This window comes from Centropristis striata, chromosome 23, assembly GCF_030273125.1.
Source record: "Centropristis striata isolate RG_2023a ecotype Rhode Island chromosome 23, C.striata_1.0, whole genome shotgun sequence".
NCBI lineage: Eukaryota > Metazoa > Chordata > Actinopteri > Perciformes > Serranidae > Centropristis > Centropristis striata.
In genome coordinates, this window is record NC_081539.1 from 12,119,508 (window position 1) to 12,137,003 (window position 17,496).

Genomic DNA, 17,496 nt, shown 5'->3' on the forward strand with positions numbered 1-17,496 from the left:
AAAAGGGAGATTACAGGAGGATGAGAGAGAAAAGGACAAATAAGTGTAAGTGCGGAGAGATCCCTCAAACAGATGTTTCCACAGAAAACAGGCAGCTTTTGGCCATGAAACACTGTTACATGCTACTTGCTGTGATATGATATACAGCTCGATATGGTTCTGATACCATTTTCCAGCGGAACAGTACATTTTAAGGATTTGTTTTGCCTGAATGCTTTCGCTAAAATGGGCAAGATGGAATTCAGGATAATTTATTTCTCAAAGCCTGATTTTAACACATTTGTGGTGATGTGTTAATTCTGTGTACAGGTGCTTTTTGACAGAAATAAGGACACTCGGCTACATGCTTTTGGATTGATGGAAGAAGTATTGAGATATTTTACACAAGTTACATTTATAATAGTATACAAATACTTTATTACAAGTAAGTCATGCATTCAACATATAGCTCAAATATTTCCATCACAATAAAAAAAGAATAAAAAGTAAAAGTAGCCATTAAGCAAAATACTCCAATTTAATAATAATATAATATTGATGCATTTATGTCAGCAGCATTTTAATTTTGTCAGAGTAGGGCTAATTTTAACTACTTAATATATTAATATGCAGTTTACAATTTACAAGATTTAACTCATCATATGTTTAACACATACATGTCAGGTATTTCCTTTGCTTTTAGTATTATTCATTTTCTGTTTGTCTCAGCGTTTTAAGAACCCCCACTACATTGTTTACTTATTTATTTAGTTACTTATTTATGTTGTTTTTTTTATGGCCGTAACTAGTAACTGCAACTGTCAGCTAATAGTAGAGTAGAGTAAAAGTACAATATTTCCCTTTGAACTGTTTTGGAGTTGAAGTAGAAAGTAGCAGAAAAGGAAAATAATCAAATAAAGTAGCTCAAAATTGTACTTAAGCACAGTACTTAGTCAAGTTAATTCAATTCAACCACTGTGCTGTCATGGATTAACGGTTGCTGACTTTTGGTAAAACATTTTAAACAAAATTCAAGGTTTTTCAAACAAAATGAAACTTAGTAACTTAGTAAAGTAAAAAGTTTATAAAGTGAACCTTACCCTTCCCCAGGATGTTGGGTAGTGTGGAACCTTTAGGGGGCGGTGTAGGGGACAGGGGCCCCAGCCTGGGCAGCGCTCCATTCACCTGCTTCAACCTCTCCATCTTGATGTGCTCCATCCAGCGCACGGGGCGGCCGACACTTCGCCTCGCCTGCAGGGTCAGCATGGCCGCGGTCGCAGTGGAGACTGTGGAGTCCATGATGGGGGCTGGCTCGCCCTCACACTCCTCCTCCACCTCCTCATCGTTTTCCTCTTTCCCCTCGTCCTCCTCCAGCCCCTCCCCTCCTGGCGAGCGTCCGGCGCTCACAGCAAGCTGGACTCCACTGCTGGGATAGGTGCTGACGGGGGACTGGTCACTGCTGCATGTAGACTGACCGCCAGGGCTTGGCTGAGACGTCTGACAGACACAGACCAGAGAAGATGATTATACAGTGTCATATATACAAACAATGTAATAATTTAAAGGATGCATTGCCTATAACATTAGACGGTGATTGAAGAAAATGAAAGACAATTCTTTTCTTATGTTGATATAATCATCTTGCATAATCATTGCAGTTCAAGCTGGTTGTCCAAACCACAAAACTAACTGCCTTTTTAGTAAAAGACTATGTTTGGAAGAAGCTTTGTACATTATTGGGGCATGAGTAATGCCTCCCCCTGTGATCCAGTTAGGACAAACACACAGAAAAAAAGATAAATCATGTTTTGGGTTGTTTTCAGAGGATGGGCAAATAGGATAAAGGCCTCTTTTGAGACCGGCTACAGCCTAATTAGGTTGTTTACTGAATTTTAGGAACTATGTTGCACTGAGGAATAATGGAATTACTTTTTTTGGCATCGAGCGTCAGCAGTGTTTAGAGGGTATTCACTCTGTTGAATGAATTTGGCTGCACATTGGAGCTCTGGGCTGTATCAGGAAAACATTCAGTGCCCTCAGAGTTCTGCCCAGAGGAACGGACATTGCTCAGAAAAATGCATTGCCTTTGGTAAATTCCAGTTCAATTCTTTAAAGTAGAATTAAAACATGTTTTATGAATGTGAGAACAAATCGGTTGTGTTTCGGGTGAGAGTCAAGCAACTGTGACAGGGTGAGAAATTGGACAAATGGATGATAAAACAATGAGCAAGATGGGAGAACTCAAGAAGAATATTTTACAAATGCAATGTGAAGGGATACCTATCTCACCTGATTACCCACTGTCCTTAGAAAGGGAAGGAGAGAAATGCCGAAGCATTGGGTAGGAAGAAAAGGTTTACTCATTAGAAGACTTTAGTGTTAAATCACACAGGAAACTAATCACTAGGTATGTTAAAGTGAAGGAATTAGTAGCAAAAGCATTAGTAAAGAAAATAAAGTTAAAGATGTGAGTATTAAATAAAGTCTTACCATAGGCTTCTCTGTCTTGATGGACTTGACCTGCAGACATTCATCCTGTTTTGAGGTAGCATGGTTGTACTCCCTTTGGTCCGTGTACCCACCCAGCTGGCCCGGTGACCGTCCCTGGCTGTTGCCCCCAGGTTCCCGCGGGGGCGGAGGACGCGGGTAATCCCCACGCTGTTTCTTGGTGACGTGCGCCTCAGGCCCGTGCACCGTCTTCACGTGTTTGCGTAACGAGCTAGGGTCCGTGTATCGTTTGGTGCAGCCTGGGATTTTACACACATACGGTTTCTAAAAATGAAAGGAGAAAGACGAGCTGTAAGAAACAAGTTTTTTTTTCTCAAAGGATCATAACTGTCTGAAATGTGTCAATACCTCGTTTGAGTGTGTACGATTCTGATGCTTCGCCCGGTCCGAGGCATTGGAAAAGGCCTTGTTGCAGCCTTCATGTTCACACACATAAGGTTTCTCTCCGGTGTGCGAGCGTAAGTGAGTTTTAAGATTTTCCAGACGGGAGTAGGCCTTGGCACAGCCCTCAAACTGCAGGAAGACAGAGAAGAAGGAAAAGGGCATCACTCATACAGCCTGAATCTCATGTAGAATTTTCATCTGTAAATAAACAAAGTCAGTGTCCTTACCGTGCACTTGTGGGGTTTTTCCCCAGTGTGTCTGCGCATGTGGACCACCAGCATGTATTGTGCCTTGAAGGGCTTCTGCTCTCTTGAACATTCCTCCCACCGACACACAAACTCCTTCTTCTCGCCATGGATGTGGTCATTGTTGATATGCTAGAAAAAGAAAAAAATAAAGAACTTTAACTAAAGCAATCAATGCATTATTATAAGTTCTCCTCAGTGCAATATTATTTTGCCTTGAATTGATTTGTTGTTCAGCTTGAGGATGTATTTTGCCCTGCAGCATGAGAGACAAACATCCTCTGTCCTGTTATTAATTTGTTTTCAAATGCTATTTTCACCATCCCATTTCTATGAAAGGTCCCATATTGAATAAAAACTAAGATTTTCACGTGTTTTTTATTATTATAAAGCAGCTCTATATATAAATACTGTGAATATATCAAATATCAAAATGCCCAATCCACAGAAAGAGAAAAGAGCCATCATGAAATCCGTGATGTGATGTCACAACTATAACAGCACTTTAAATAGTAAAGTAATGCTATATATAGGTAGTATAGTTATACTATAGATAGGTAGGTAAGTGCTGTTACAGCCATTCCCTGGCTGCAATGATGGTGCAGAGATTACACATCTGGAAACACTGACCAATCACAGAAGACTGGGCTTTTTCTTAAAGAGACAGGCACTTAAACGGAGCGTTTCTGACAGAGGGTATATTCAGTAGGAAAACAATAACGGGTTTTTTGAACATTAAAGCATGTAAAATTGTTTGAAAGTATGGCTCTTAAAATGAGCATATTATGTCCCCTTTAACTCTTTCCGTCTTTTCTTTTTCCCTGCCTCACTCTGGAAATATGCACAAACACAGGGGAAAAGTCTAACTTGTGAGTCTCAGTGTCCGATCTGAACAGGATTTTCAAATAAAACCCTGTCACTTCGTATCACATTGGGGCGACATGACAAGTGCTGACAGTTGTGCTGCAGTGGCAACTTCCAATCTGAGGCTTAGGGAGGAAGGGGAGGTGGGAGGGGGGTGAGGAGATAGGGCGAGAAATCAAAAGTTCAGTCGTGGCATCTGAAATGCGGAGGGCTTTACAACTCCAGCCAAGCATTATATCTGTGAGCACCACCTTTTTCTCGCTCTGTCCCCTTCGCTCTTTCTTCTTCTTTGCTCACTAACTGTCTTGTAAAACCGCGTAAGTGGTGGATGCTACAGGGGAATAAAAGGAGGTGAGGATGAAAAAATGTCTTGCGGACCCTCTGGGGACAAAGTCAACATCTGGCTCTCTTTCAGAGACAACACTGTGGTGGCCTCTGAAGTGCCTTTCAGGGAGCAATTTAAACCCAGGGAGACAGACACAATATCCTGACCAAGAGAAACCGGTATTATTACATTCCTGAGCAGCGGAGAAGTGTCTTTTTACCTCAGGGTGAATGAAGAGGGACGGATGGAAGCAGGAGAAAAGGAAGGGAGATAAATAGAGACTTTAAATGCTCTTAAATGTCTGGGGAAAACGTGCTTTCTTTGAGCACTTACTCAAAAGATTGTTGAGCTATAAAACATGCAGCTCCAAAGCAAATAAAGCATCCAGGGTCAGTTTTCCTGCAGGCATGACACTGCTCTGACAATGGCATCTTTGTGCCTTCTCTGCGCCCTGCCCCCTGGCCAGATCATGACCCCACATATAACCATGACACCCACTAGAAACCGCCCTATTTTTAATCTTTCTTTGGGACATTTTGACCCCAAGTCTGCCCCTGCACTCCCTTCCCAGTCTTACTAAAGGGGGGGGAGTATCGACAAATGAGTCAGCGCAGTAACAGCAGTGTGCGACAGCAAAAGCAAAGAGTAAAATTGACATTAATATATCCGCAAAGGACCTCCATTATTCTCGCTTGACATTTTTTAATTCTAAAGTGACAGAACAAGACTAATTCCAGGGAAAATGATTGGGGACTGGATGACCACAGACGTTAGTGAAGTTTCTCCAAGATTGATCTCCTCCCCACCTCGGCCTGAGCCTCAGAAAACCTGACTCGTCTTCTCTTTTTCTCCCTCTCTGTGAGGGAATCCCTGTGGCAAGCAATCGGTCTGTTGTGAGCAGCATTCAATATCCCCTGGCTGAGAGCGATGGGAGAGAGCGCCGTGGTGTTGGATCACACGGGTGGCTGGCACGACACGAGCGCATTCACACACACACACACACGGATACACACTCACACCCTGTTTGTACAAATGAAGGAGGTCGTTGACGGGTGTGATGCATGAGCCTCTGAGCTGACAGAGAGCGGGACAGACAGCACGGGGAGAGGGGCCGCCGAGAAACCTAATGGCATGATCTAATGGCAATTCTTATTGAATCAATAATCTCCATGCTGAGCAGACAGGCCCCGTTGGCCGGCTAAATCGACAAACAGGTGCTGATAGCAGCGGCGCGGCAGGTTATTCATCTTCCCCCTGCCAGCTTATCGGCCAACAACTGTAAAAACGCCACCAAGATGGATTTAGGAGGGAGTCGTACGACAGGGAGCGCTGGGGACACGGACACAGGGGACACTGAAGCCGTCTGTGACGTATGAGACACACACACATACACACAGGTGCAGTTTTCTCGGTTCAGACCCCTGCTGTCTGGGTGCATGGAACAAACATCCGTAAAAGCGCTAAATAACACAAACAATTTAACACTTGGATTGGTGTTTTTGTGTTTTTTCTAAAAAAAATAAAAGCCTCCGATTTCAAATTATTTGGAATCACTTTATGCGAAACCCATCTCTTCACACATTACTGTAGAATCCTATCAGGGTTTTTTTTTTCTATTTCTCAGTATTTGCCCACTTCAGTATCCATCTCCATGTCGCCTTATCAAACTCTCTCTGGGACATAGCTCTCATGCATTAGAATGCAAGCGTGCATGAAAAGAGGGCCTGTTTACAAGGCAATTTCACTAAGCTGTGGGACCCGCAACACCGTTTAGCTTTATCAAACAGCGCCTAATAAATCATATGCTCTTTTGTGATGTCAGTTGCTGAAGTGCTTTGTGTAAAGAGAGGGGGGGGAAAAAGAGCATGAAAAAGGCAAAGAAGGCAGGGAAGAAGGAGGAGGGAGGAAGTAAAAAGGGGGGAAAAATTGAGTGAGTGAGGGAAGGAGGGAGGACGAGAGTAAGTGAGTGAACGAGCAGGGGGCAGGGAGCTGGAATTGGCATGTGTAATTCAGCGCAGTCTTTTCATCTTAGAGTAAGATACTCTTGACAGATAAGGGGCCTAATCCTTCTCCTGATCAAAAAAAATCTGCATTTTACCAATTAAAGCCTGCGCCAGCAGCCAGGGAGGGGGGCTGCCTTCAGACTGCGCCCGCGTTTATCTCCCTGTAACACCGGGGAGGCGCGCAGCAGCCCGCCTCAACAAGGCTCCACACGGGGAGAGCCAGCTCCCCATCTAAGAACAAGGACATCACAGCGCCACCTATGTAGATGACCTGGAACGGGATGTGGTGCACTGTGGAGGGCGGGAAAGACCTGATGAGCTGTGAGAACACACACATGCAGACCACCAACCCCATCTCAGCAATGAGAGGAGAGGAGGGAACTCTCAAGTTTAGTAGATGTAGATTATAAGCACACAAGATCACTTTTTTTTTGGAAGTGGTCAAGTAGTAACCTTGAGATTAATACAAGTCAATTCAAGGTACTTTAAATAACAGAAAAGTCACAAAACTAAAGAAGCATTTCTAAAATCTGTTTTAATGCCAATTCAAATTTGATCACCTATCATAACGCCACACTTTTATTACTTGTTTTTTTCTACCCACATATCCAACGACTCTACAGCTAAAAAAAACTGCTTTGCCATACAGAGGACATTATGGCCTACATGATTTTTTCCTTATACAAGGGCCCTAAAATGCCTAGCTCCCTTGTAGAGTTCTCCATGGCGAAGTATCAGTAATAGATCGAAAAGAAAATAATAAAAAAAGGTTGTTGAGCGAGGCCATATTAGGGAGTTATGGGAGTGTGGGGTTGGCATCTCCGGCGACAAAACCGAGTGGGAAAAAAAGCCCACTTCAAGAGAGACATTAAAGACGCCACCAGGCCTTATCTTTAAAAGTACTCCCTTCAAGGGAGAAAGAGGGGAGGGAGGGAGGGAAAATGAAAGAAAAAAATGAGAGAGGGAGAGGTTTATGCCCAAAAATGGGGAAGCAAAAGAATGTGGAGCTGAGCAGGAAAAGGGAGAGGTATAGTTGAAATGTAATAAATGAAATAAATACAGCAAACTAAAATTGACACCCGCCTCGCTTTTGCTGACTGGGTAGGCCAGATAAGTGAGCTAAATTGCATAGATCTGATGTTTATCTTATCGGCTGCACCGAGAGTGCTTAAACGCAGATGATAAAGGAAACGCTGTGGCATGTCATGGTGAGAGCATGCTTGAGAGTGTAAAAATATGCATGAAGAGCGCGGCAGGAGTGCTTTTGAACAAGGTGGAGAGCGATGAGGGTGGTGTGAAGGCTTAATTCTAAAATTAGGCCAACCACAAAGGAAAAGGGATGTTTGAATCAGAGCAGCTGTTACTTTTAATACTTCAAAATAAAACAATTCATGACGTCGACTGTCAACACGACAGTTTCTAATCACTGAATATGAATATATGTATCAACTTTGTGGTTAAATTGGTTACAACCAGAGAGAAACTGGGTTTTTTTTCTCCTCATCATGTTTTTTTCCCCAAAGCCATTTCAGAAGACAAGTACAAGGGGGAAGGGACGCGCCATTGTTTGGTTATATGGAAATCCCCCCACCCCCAAACCCCTCCTAGTGTGTGAGGAGAGCCACTGTGGTCCAAATACTGTACTTATCCTATTACTGAGGGGGGTGGGGGTGCGGAGAGATAAGAGCATTTTCTCGTCCGCTCTGCTGAATTAGAGGGCACGGATTCTGTAGGCGAAGACTTTTATTGGCATCTCTCTGCATATCTGCATGTGCATAGAAAATGAGAAATAAAATGCAATATCAGAAAAGTCGAACGGCAGAAAAAGAAAAAACAATTCCGAGATGGAGAAAATGGAAAACTAATAAGGATTGTGTTGGTGTCTGTCTACATGGCTATCTGATAATAAGAGCAGCTTGCCAAGGTTAGGCTCGATGTGGAGGGATGAGAGGACATTGTTTTGCACAGATGGCCACCTGGTGTGACTACAGTAGGGGGAGGATGTGAGTGAGCTTTTCCTCTATTAAGAAGCCATCCTCCTCTTCCTCTCCCACCACCTTCCCGCCTCCTGAAACAGGGGCAAGAAGTTGTCAAGCTTCTCAACCTTTGAGCTGAGCCCTTCAAACACGGGAGGCAGCCCATTCCGCACTGAGGATATCAATTATAGATAGGGGTTACCACCGCGGCTGAGGATTGCAATGTCAAGACGGCAAATAGACAGCTGTGGAGAGCTGAGGATCGTTCTATCAGATGTGTGCTGATGTGTGTTTCATGTGTGTGTGTGTGTGTGTGTGTGTGTACTCTGGAGCATCATATTGGTGTATTTTCACCATTTCTCCAACTTCAGTGTGCTCCTTCACTTGGCTGAGCGGTTCAGAGAGCCGCAGAGCTAATAGTGTCAGTGTAAGTCGTTGGGGTGACGCGACCATAATGTCATTAATATTTAGCTTTAATGGCGAACCCTCCGGCGCACCACGATGAGAGCCATCCATCTCCCGGGCTGTGTGAGCGCTTGATAACAGACAGGAGGAAGGCCGGTCCAGTGTTGTACACAAAGCTCACTTCCTGACTCTGGGAGGCTTAACCCGCCAAATCAGTTAGCACCGTTCAGCTGTGAGTTGTGCTCTCCAGCTTCTGAGCCCATTACCACCGTCCCTGGATCCAATCAGGAATCCAGCAGCAGTATCAGTCAATGCCTGCAGCTCTGACTCTACTGTAGGGTTTGCTGCTGCACAGACACACAGGCAGGGGTTGTGGCCTGATAGGGGGCATTGTGCAGAGCCGCACAGCTGCAGTGGATGTTGCTGGGATCTACCGAGCTTGAGAAAAGAAACAGTGAAAACTCTCACAGCATACAAACCAAGAGGCGTTGGGGTTTCGGTGTGTGTTTTTCTGATCCGCCCCGGGAAAGCTTTTTATGTAAGTCTTCACCAATCTTACTGTAGTAAATGCTCTATTGTGTCTCCCTGTTTTTCTGCAAGAAACTCCAGTGAAGAATGGTGGAGAACAACTGGGTTCAAGTGTGAACACTTCTCTGCACACAGGAAGTGGAAGAGTGAATGCAAACCATCTGCTAAAGAGCAAGCAAGCACTTGGGTCAGAGATGTTTTGTCTTTATTGTTTCTTTTTCTAAACTGTTAAATCGTTAAGATAACATCCTGTTTACAATTCACAGGATATCTAGATAATGGGATTTTTCAACTGCCAGCATAGACTGTTAAAAGAAGTGGATCACCAGTTGGTTTGTTGATTTGGCATTTAGCAAGCTAGCTAGCTTTGTTAGCATGGTGCAGGTTCCTTCCTTAGAGACATTTTAAGGCAAACAAAACTGAAAATACACTGTAAAAGGGTCAAAGTACTAAGACAGAAACATGGAAATGGGCCATGGTAGCAGCCTCAATCACAAGGTAGCGACACATTCAAGCAAACCCTGCTTTACCATCAATTTTACTCTAAATGGGACCATACTTTACAAAATTAACATCATGCTTGATTGAAGAGGACTTGAAACTAACGATTGAGACTATAAACTCCTTATGAGAATGTTTACAGAAGTAATAAATCAAGTGAGAAGTAGGGTCATTTTCTCATAGACTTCTATGCAGTCTTTTGGTAGCCAGTGGAGTTGCCCCCTGCTGGCTATGGGAAAGAATGCAGCTTGAGGGCACTTCCACATTTGCTTCACTTTTCATGCCCCGAGGTTGCTGCTTGGCAGTTTCATGTGAACAATAAAACATTCTGTGCGGGGAGTTAAAGTTTAAATAAACAGCTTGTGGCACTGTTTTTTAATGTGTGATACTCACTTGTACTAGCTGCTCCTGTGTGTCGAACTCACGGCAACAGTTCTCCCAGTGGCAGTTTGTCTCATAAACCACCTCTGGCTCCTGTTTGCTCTCATCCTTGTCCCCTTCCTCTTTCACCAGGGTCATCCCATCCGGATGGTCCTGAGGAATGACAGTGGAAAAATTCCATTTCAACAACAATGTAAAAATAACCCCAAAACAAGGCATGGAAAAATTATTAGACCACCCTTGTTTTCTTCAATTTCTTGTTTATCTTAATGCCCGGTGCAACTAAAGGTTGCATTTGTTAGAACAAATATATTGATAACTCATAACAGTTTAATTTAAAAGCTGATATTTAGCCATTTTGGTCATGTTTTTCTTGAAAATGATTTTGGTTATTATCAAGAAAACCATGGAAAATGGCTAGATATCAGCTCTTAAATTAAAGTTGTATGAGCTATTTTTGTTGTTATCATTATATTTGTCCAAACACATGTAACCTTAGTTGTACCAGGCATTAAAATGAACAAGAAATTGAAGAAAACAATGGTCTAATAATATTTTCCATGACTGTAAATGTACTTAAAGGGACATTTCACCCCAAAATCAAAATGTTTTTTTTTTTTATCTCTCTCATATCTGCATTTCGTCCTATTTATCAGTCTAGATTGTTTTGGTGTGCGTTGCAGAGTGTTAGAGATGTCTGGCACACAGCTTGTGGTGCTCAAGGTGCCAAAAATTATTAATAACATTTAAAAAAAACTAAACAGCTATGACTCTTTCCAGGAAACTCAAGAAAATCCACATATTCTTTCTACCGAAGTAAAGCTGTCAGCTGTATCACCATCACAAAACAATCTAGAACTACATAGATAAATAAAAATATCTACATTTTTAATTGAGGTGAACTATCCCTTTAATTCCAGGCTTGACGTACAAGTATAAAAGCTACAAGAGCTGCCTTTCTCCCCCCAACATCAGTCCATCCAAATCTGTCATGAAAGTCATTTTTTACGGCCCTGCTGGTTTACATCTAAGGCTCAGCCAAAAATGATTTGGTCACAGGTCTCAGCCACAGTGCCCCTGTGAATCTGGCCTTGTTTGGCTGCCGGGGAGAAAAGTGTGGAGAGCGGAAATGTAGCGCTGAAAGCCCCGCTCTGTGTTTGGGGGTTGTTATACGACAGGACCGGGGTGAGTATTTGAGGAATCTAACCCCCTTTTCCTGCTGTAGGTTGCTCTATTAGCCCAGACATATTTCACTGTCACAGTTAGCAGGCTGAGTGGAGTGGAGAGCTGGTGTGGGCTAATACAGCAGAGCGCGATGTGGGCTTCCACCAGACAGCACAGACTGAATCTGCTGTTGCTGCCTCCATATCCACTCTAATAAGGTTCTTCCTGCAAACACTCACTGTTATCACGTTTGTTTCTGCAGCCACTTAAATTTTTGATTAAACAAAAGCAAAAACAATTTCCTTCTAGTGTGCAAAAGATCGATGAAATGTTTCGCTTTGGGAACAGAGAAGAGCAGGGTGGGAAACATTAAGAAATGCAGGTAAATAAATGCAAACTGTGGCTGGTAAGCTTGTCTATTGTTGCAGTCATTATTTCCTATTCCTGGTGAAAAAATCTAAAAATAAAAACCTGGCTGGTGAATTCTGGGATTTACTAATAATATCCTACAGAGCCAGTGAGTGAAAATATTTTTTTATATTGCTGATAAATGTAGACAATCCTCACCTGCACGCTCACTGCGCCGGGGCTCGGCAGCTCTTCCTCCGGTTTCATTTTGGAGCGTTTGTGGTGCATTGGGTCTCCTGTGCTGCTCACTGCAGATTCACTTGTTGGTTTTGTCTGTGGAAATATTTTTTTATAAGTTCATGCTTCCCATGACATTAATGTGATGATGATACACCCATAAAATGATCATTTGTACATCAATTAGTCAACCTGTGTGAAAAAAAGAGTAAGTCCTAAATGAATGGAGGTAAATGACGGCCGTGATTAAAAAGGCAAAACTATATTAAAATATGTTTACAAATTGTCACACAACTTGTGCAGTATAATCCAAGTATTATTTATCAAGTAGTACGCTCACTACTTCCCAAACAAATCTTACCATTTAAAACACAAATGCATAAAATATCACATGCATGCAAAGTGTAAAAATGCATGTTTGTAACAGAGGTAAGACTGGATAGATAAAATTAAATTGCACATATTTTGCAGAGAATTTGTAAGTGGATGTTGCTGTTGTGAAATATGGCCCCCATTTAATTCAATTTATCATAATTTTTCACATTTTTTAAATCTTCGTTCACTGTGGAGGTATTCAAGAAAAACAAAGTTATCTTTGAGAATTTAAGGTAACACAGGGTGGGTTGTTATACAGAGTGGGTTACAAAGCATCATTTTAAGGGTGAAGTATTCCTTTAAAGTCACATTTTACTGATATCTCTTATACTATCCTCTATACTATCATTAAAAATGCATGTGATGCTTATAAGTCGATCAATCATTTACTTAATCAAGCAGGAAAAACAACTATGCTTGAACCATAATGATTTCTGTTTAAGAGTTTTAACTGCGCAAATGAAAAACTATGCAATTGACTGCATCACATTAGCTCCTCTAATCACAGCAATTAAAAAACAAACTCTGGGACCAATTCAATGAAGCATTCAGTGAACCAGAGCATGACCTGACTTTGGCCCGGCCTTAAATTCACCCTTGGGGGAATTCTTGTTGCATACCAATCTCACAAGAATAAGAGAATTAACAACTATGATCTTGAAGAGGAAGTTTTCTTGTTTTTTTCCCCTCTTATGTTGCTGTTTTTCATCCCGTTAGTGTCTGCAACATCTTCGCTGAAACATATGAGATCCGGCTGTGGCCCCCCAAAGCAATATTCTATTCATTCAGGAGAAGGAAAAAAGGAAAATTGCAATTTTGGTGTGCCCAATTTGAACGAGGCCTCATTCTTGATGACACAAAATTCGAGGGATGGGAAACAGCAGGGAGGACGGGTAATAAACATTGAATATTTACTTCAAACATGGGCCCGCACATAGAGTAAGGGTTGAGGATGGAGAGAAAAAGCCCCTTTGGATCCATCCATCCATGTCAATATTCCCTCTCTATATCCCTGTTCTCTCTCTCGTGATTAATGGAGTCAGCAGTGGGATTCTATGCTAACAAGCCCCTTGTTGTTGGCTGCAGGCACGCTCTGGGCCGCACGGCGCAGCCGAAAAAACAAGAGACAACACAAGTAGGAGGAAAATCCCAGGAGATGAGCGCGTGGAGGGGGGGTCCTGCCTGTACCATGAGTGCTCGCTGCCTAGATGTGGCTGGCATGCGACGCCGCTATCTATTACCTGTGATGATGAATCGCACAGGCGCCTGCCGCTGCTCTCACCTGTGAGGAGTCGTTGGAGAGGGCTGAGCGCTCGCTGGCGCTGAGCCCGGAGGGGGGGATGCCAGGGACGGGCCTCTGGGTGGCGAAGGCCGGCGACGGGTGGATGAGGGGCGGGCTGTGGCCGAAGGCAGAGCCCACGATGCCCGGCTGACGGCCAATCAGCTGCTGGTGCACGTGCAGAGCCACCGGGGTCGGAGGGTAGGCGAAGCTCAGCGCCGGGCTGCAGAGAGCAGGAGGGTAACATAAAATCAGAAACTTCTCTAAAACATCATGTGCAGAAAGAATCTAAGTACATTTAATCAAGTCTTTTTTTTCCTCCAAGTCATTTTTTTCTTGAAATCTGCAACATTTCAGAGGGAAATATTATATATTATAATATGAAATACTTTTTACTCCACTACAATTATCTGACAGCTTTAGTTACTTTATAAATTAAGATTTTTTTAAATAAAAAAAATATGAAGAATTCATAATTCTTATGATGTTTTGTTGGTATAAAATAACCTAAACTACCCAACAGTTTGTTCAAATACAGCAGAAATAATTAGTTGGTTGTTAGAAAATTAATTGGCAGCTATTTTGATTATCTATATATATTTTTTAAAGTAAATATGCAAAACATTTCCATTTACAGCTTCTCAAATGTGAATATTTGCTGCTTTTCCATCAAATTATTTAAATATTTTTTTTAATTATTTTTTAATAATGTTGAGGTTTGGACTGTTGGTTGGGCAAAACCAGCATTGTGATGGTCTCACTTTGGGCTCATTGTGATGGCTTTTCTCAATATTTAAACAATTTTGACAAAAACATGCAATTCATTAATAGATGAAATAATCAGCAGAATAATCCATAATGAAAAGAATCATTAGTTCATAGTTCAGAATTAGATCAACCTACTTGAATGTAATAGAATATATAATAGTATGGGGCTTTTTTCTGTACTTTTAATGCTTTTAGTGCCTGGTTGTACTTACATACTGTTACTAAAGATACATTTTCAATGCAGAACTTTACTTTTACAGTGTGGAATTACTACTTCTACGATCTGAATAGTTCCTCCACCACTTTTTTGGTGGCACTGAGGCAGAAAAGGGGAAAGACAGTGAATAAATGGATTGTTCTGGATAGCTTCTCGTCCCTGAGGACAATCTGACAGGAGACGGTGTGGTAATGCTGGAACCACGGGGCTGCCGGCGAATCCCTGCCAATGAATGTTCAGCTTGTTAACACACAGTGAATTATCATGTGGTCTGTGTAAGGCAGTATGTCATCCTTCCACTGGGCAAACGATGCAGATGATAAACAATCTGGAGTGTGTCGTATAGCCATGTAAATAAAAGCTAAATTACTTGCTTCAACCTGAGCTAACTTTGTTTATTCTATAAAAAAAAAAATCCCAGAAGCCACCGAACCTCCTCTGGGGTCTGTGTAACCACAGGTGAACCGCCGGATAAACACAGATCTGTGTCTGTGGCCTCCATTCATCCTGAGCTCTCGCTGCGACCCATATGTCTGCTGATCTTATTACGAGCCGAGTGGAAATCAATGGGCCGAGACACATTTGGGGGCCCATCCGCTTGTCATATCACTCATCAGTCTGTTGGCTCTGGCTATTTGGGCCCTGTCAGCGGGACAGTGGCTGAGCGTGCAGCGTGATTGATCAGGCTCTTCTTACAGATCGCTGATCAATGGCTGTGGGTGGGGCCATGGATCTTTCCTTTCCCCCTTCTCTTTTTCTTTTCTTTTGCTTCCCCTTTGCTCAGCCCCTCCGGTACCGGGGCGTGATGTATGTGATGTTTCCGCGAGTTGTACCGGATGACTGACACTAGCCGCCGGGGAGGCCGGCTGACTGGCTGGCTGGGAGATCGTCACCCACATGGGGGTTTGACGTGGACGACACACACTCACTTTCTGTCTCTCACACCGACCGCATTGTAACTACTGTAATATTATGGTGTGCTGCGTGAAAAATACCAATCAATGCTATTAGAAAATCATTTACAGCAGCATCCTCCCTGCAGAGATGCTGCTGTTTGATTTATTATTGGCACGTTGTAGTCCCCGAATGACCACCTTGAGAAAAAAGCAGTCAATCAAAGCTGCTGAAAGACATCCTGACAGCAAAGTAGTTATTTTTTTATAACTTTAATGTAGAGCCTGATTTTATCTGCTGTACTTTGGCCTATCAAAGCCATATCTGTATCTATCGGTATTGGCAGATAAGATTTCTACAGAATATATTATGTAGAAAATTATGCTTGGAGTGACTCAGACATGGTTTTAGCTATTTAATAATGTTAAATATTCTTTCAGAAAGTGTTTTTTATGAAGAACTACCTTCAAAGTCATAAAGGACCACATAGAAAATGTTTATTTTTCTATATATGCTGCTGCCATGTCTCATCAGTTATTTTTTCACCTGTAAAATCTGTATTTTATCGGCCTCAAAAATCCCATATCGGCCAGATTCTGCTTTAGACTTGAGTCACAAATTTAATGACTTTCAACTGGACTTGGATTCTTTCACCAAAGACTTGTGACTTTTTACTTGCACTTGAGCTTTTTGACTTGAAAACACTTGATACCTTTCGCCAAGGCCAAAAGATTCAAGAGTATGTTGTTTAAAAAGTGTGGCACGAATCATTTTATTTCCCTACATTTCCTGAATCATGTCACATTGAATTCGACAGCAGCCAATCAGGTTGCAGGAGATAACCAAGAAGACCTTTGTAAATTTTATATAACTCTAATTTTACTGATTTTAAAATGGCTTGTGAGTCGAAACTTTGGGACTCATCAGTCTTCACTTCGGACTTGAGTGTAAAGACTTCGGACCACATGTGACTTGGTCCTCTCTTTGGTGAGCTTTAAGAATAATTCATGCAGGACATGTCAGTTAGTTACCTGATGGCTCCGGCGGAGAGGTGGCCGTAGGAGCCGCTGGTGGAGGAGCTGGAGCGAGAGTTGTTGAGCATGGTGACGAGGGAGTTGGGCGAGTTGCGGATCATGGTCTGCAGGTCAAAGCTGTGCTCTGAGAGCGGCGAGATGGGCAGCGGGCGCTTCCTGCTGGGCCGTGACGGCAGCCTCGGGCTCGAGAAACGAGAGTCTGCAGGAGGAGCAGAGAGGAGTGAGGCACTGAAACAGAATGACTGAGAAAGTGAAAGGTTAACACTGTAAAATAAGCCGTATCTGCTGGATTGTTCCGTGTTTTATAGAGAAGAGCATCAGCTAGATTTTTAAAAAAGAGCATTTTCTGGTTTATACGTGATTTCATCCAAACTCTAACCTAATCTAACCCTAACAGATGACATTTTTGTCAATCATCAGACAAAAGGCTCATCTCAATGAGTGTTCAGCTGTCACTTGATGCACTGCTTGCATTTCATCCATGAGAAAACATGTCTTTTATGTTGGAGAAATGCTCTGACTGTGTATGGTAATATTTAATCAAGTCCAATTTGACTCGTTATTCAAATGCAATCAATGTTGACTGGAAATACTAAAAAGGGGGTTTGAAAAGGTAAAAGGCGGAAACGGCGCAACCATTCTCTCTGCACATACAATGAGCCACGGGTAGAGATTAAAACATGACTTTTGTTGTCTTTTCACATGGAGATGTCACAAACAAGACAGGGAAAAACAGAGGGAGATGGAAGGAGGGGAGAAAAAGCGCTGAGGGGATGTCGCGCTTTGTGCGTGAACTGACACAATGACTTTGTGACTCAAGACTTGGAAATAAAACATTTTGAGTTATTTTATAAAGGCAAACAAAACCAGCTTACGCAGCCCCGATAACCCCCCTCCATATTTACGTCCCCCACAATCCATCCATCTCCCAAACGTAAATGCTCCAGCTCTCGTCTGACACATCCAACGATTACAGAGCGCTCCATTCACATGGTAATCACAGTGTGTGGATGTGAATGTGTGTGTGTGGATGCCTCTGTAGTGGCGGCGGTGGTGTTCTGGCATACATAGGCCCGACTTT

General features: G+C 42.6%; 1 protein-coding gene across 1 annotated transcript in view; it reads right to left on the reverse strand.

The window, feature by feature from the left end:
• The window catches only part of gli3 (GLI family zinc finger 3), a 118,387-nt gene that overhangs the window by 4,302 nt on the left and 96,589 nt on the right, over positions 1-17,496 (reverse strand). Inside the window, exons 7-14 of the mRNA XM_059326798.1 lie at positions 16,413-16,614; positions 13,506-13,725; positions 11,831-11,944; positions 10,112-10,252; positions 3,099-3,248; positions 2,836-3,000; positions 2,470-2,751; positions 1,080-1,476 (exon numbers count right to left, since the gene is read on the reverse strand). Coding sequence (XP_059182781.1) covers positions 1,080-1,476; positions 2,470-2,751; positions 2,836-3,000; positions 3,099-3,248; positions 10,112-10,252; positions 11,831-11,944; positions 13,506-13,725; positions 16,413-16,614 — 1,671 coding nt within the window. The remainder of the gene's footprint in view (positions 1-1,079; positions 1,477-2,469; positions 2,752-2,835; positions 3,001-3,098; positions 3,249-10,111; positions 10,253-11,830; positions 11,945-13,505; positions 13,726-16,412; positions 16,615-17,496) is intronic.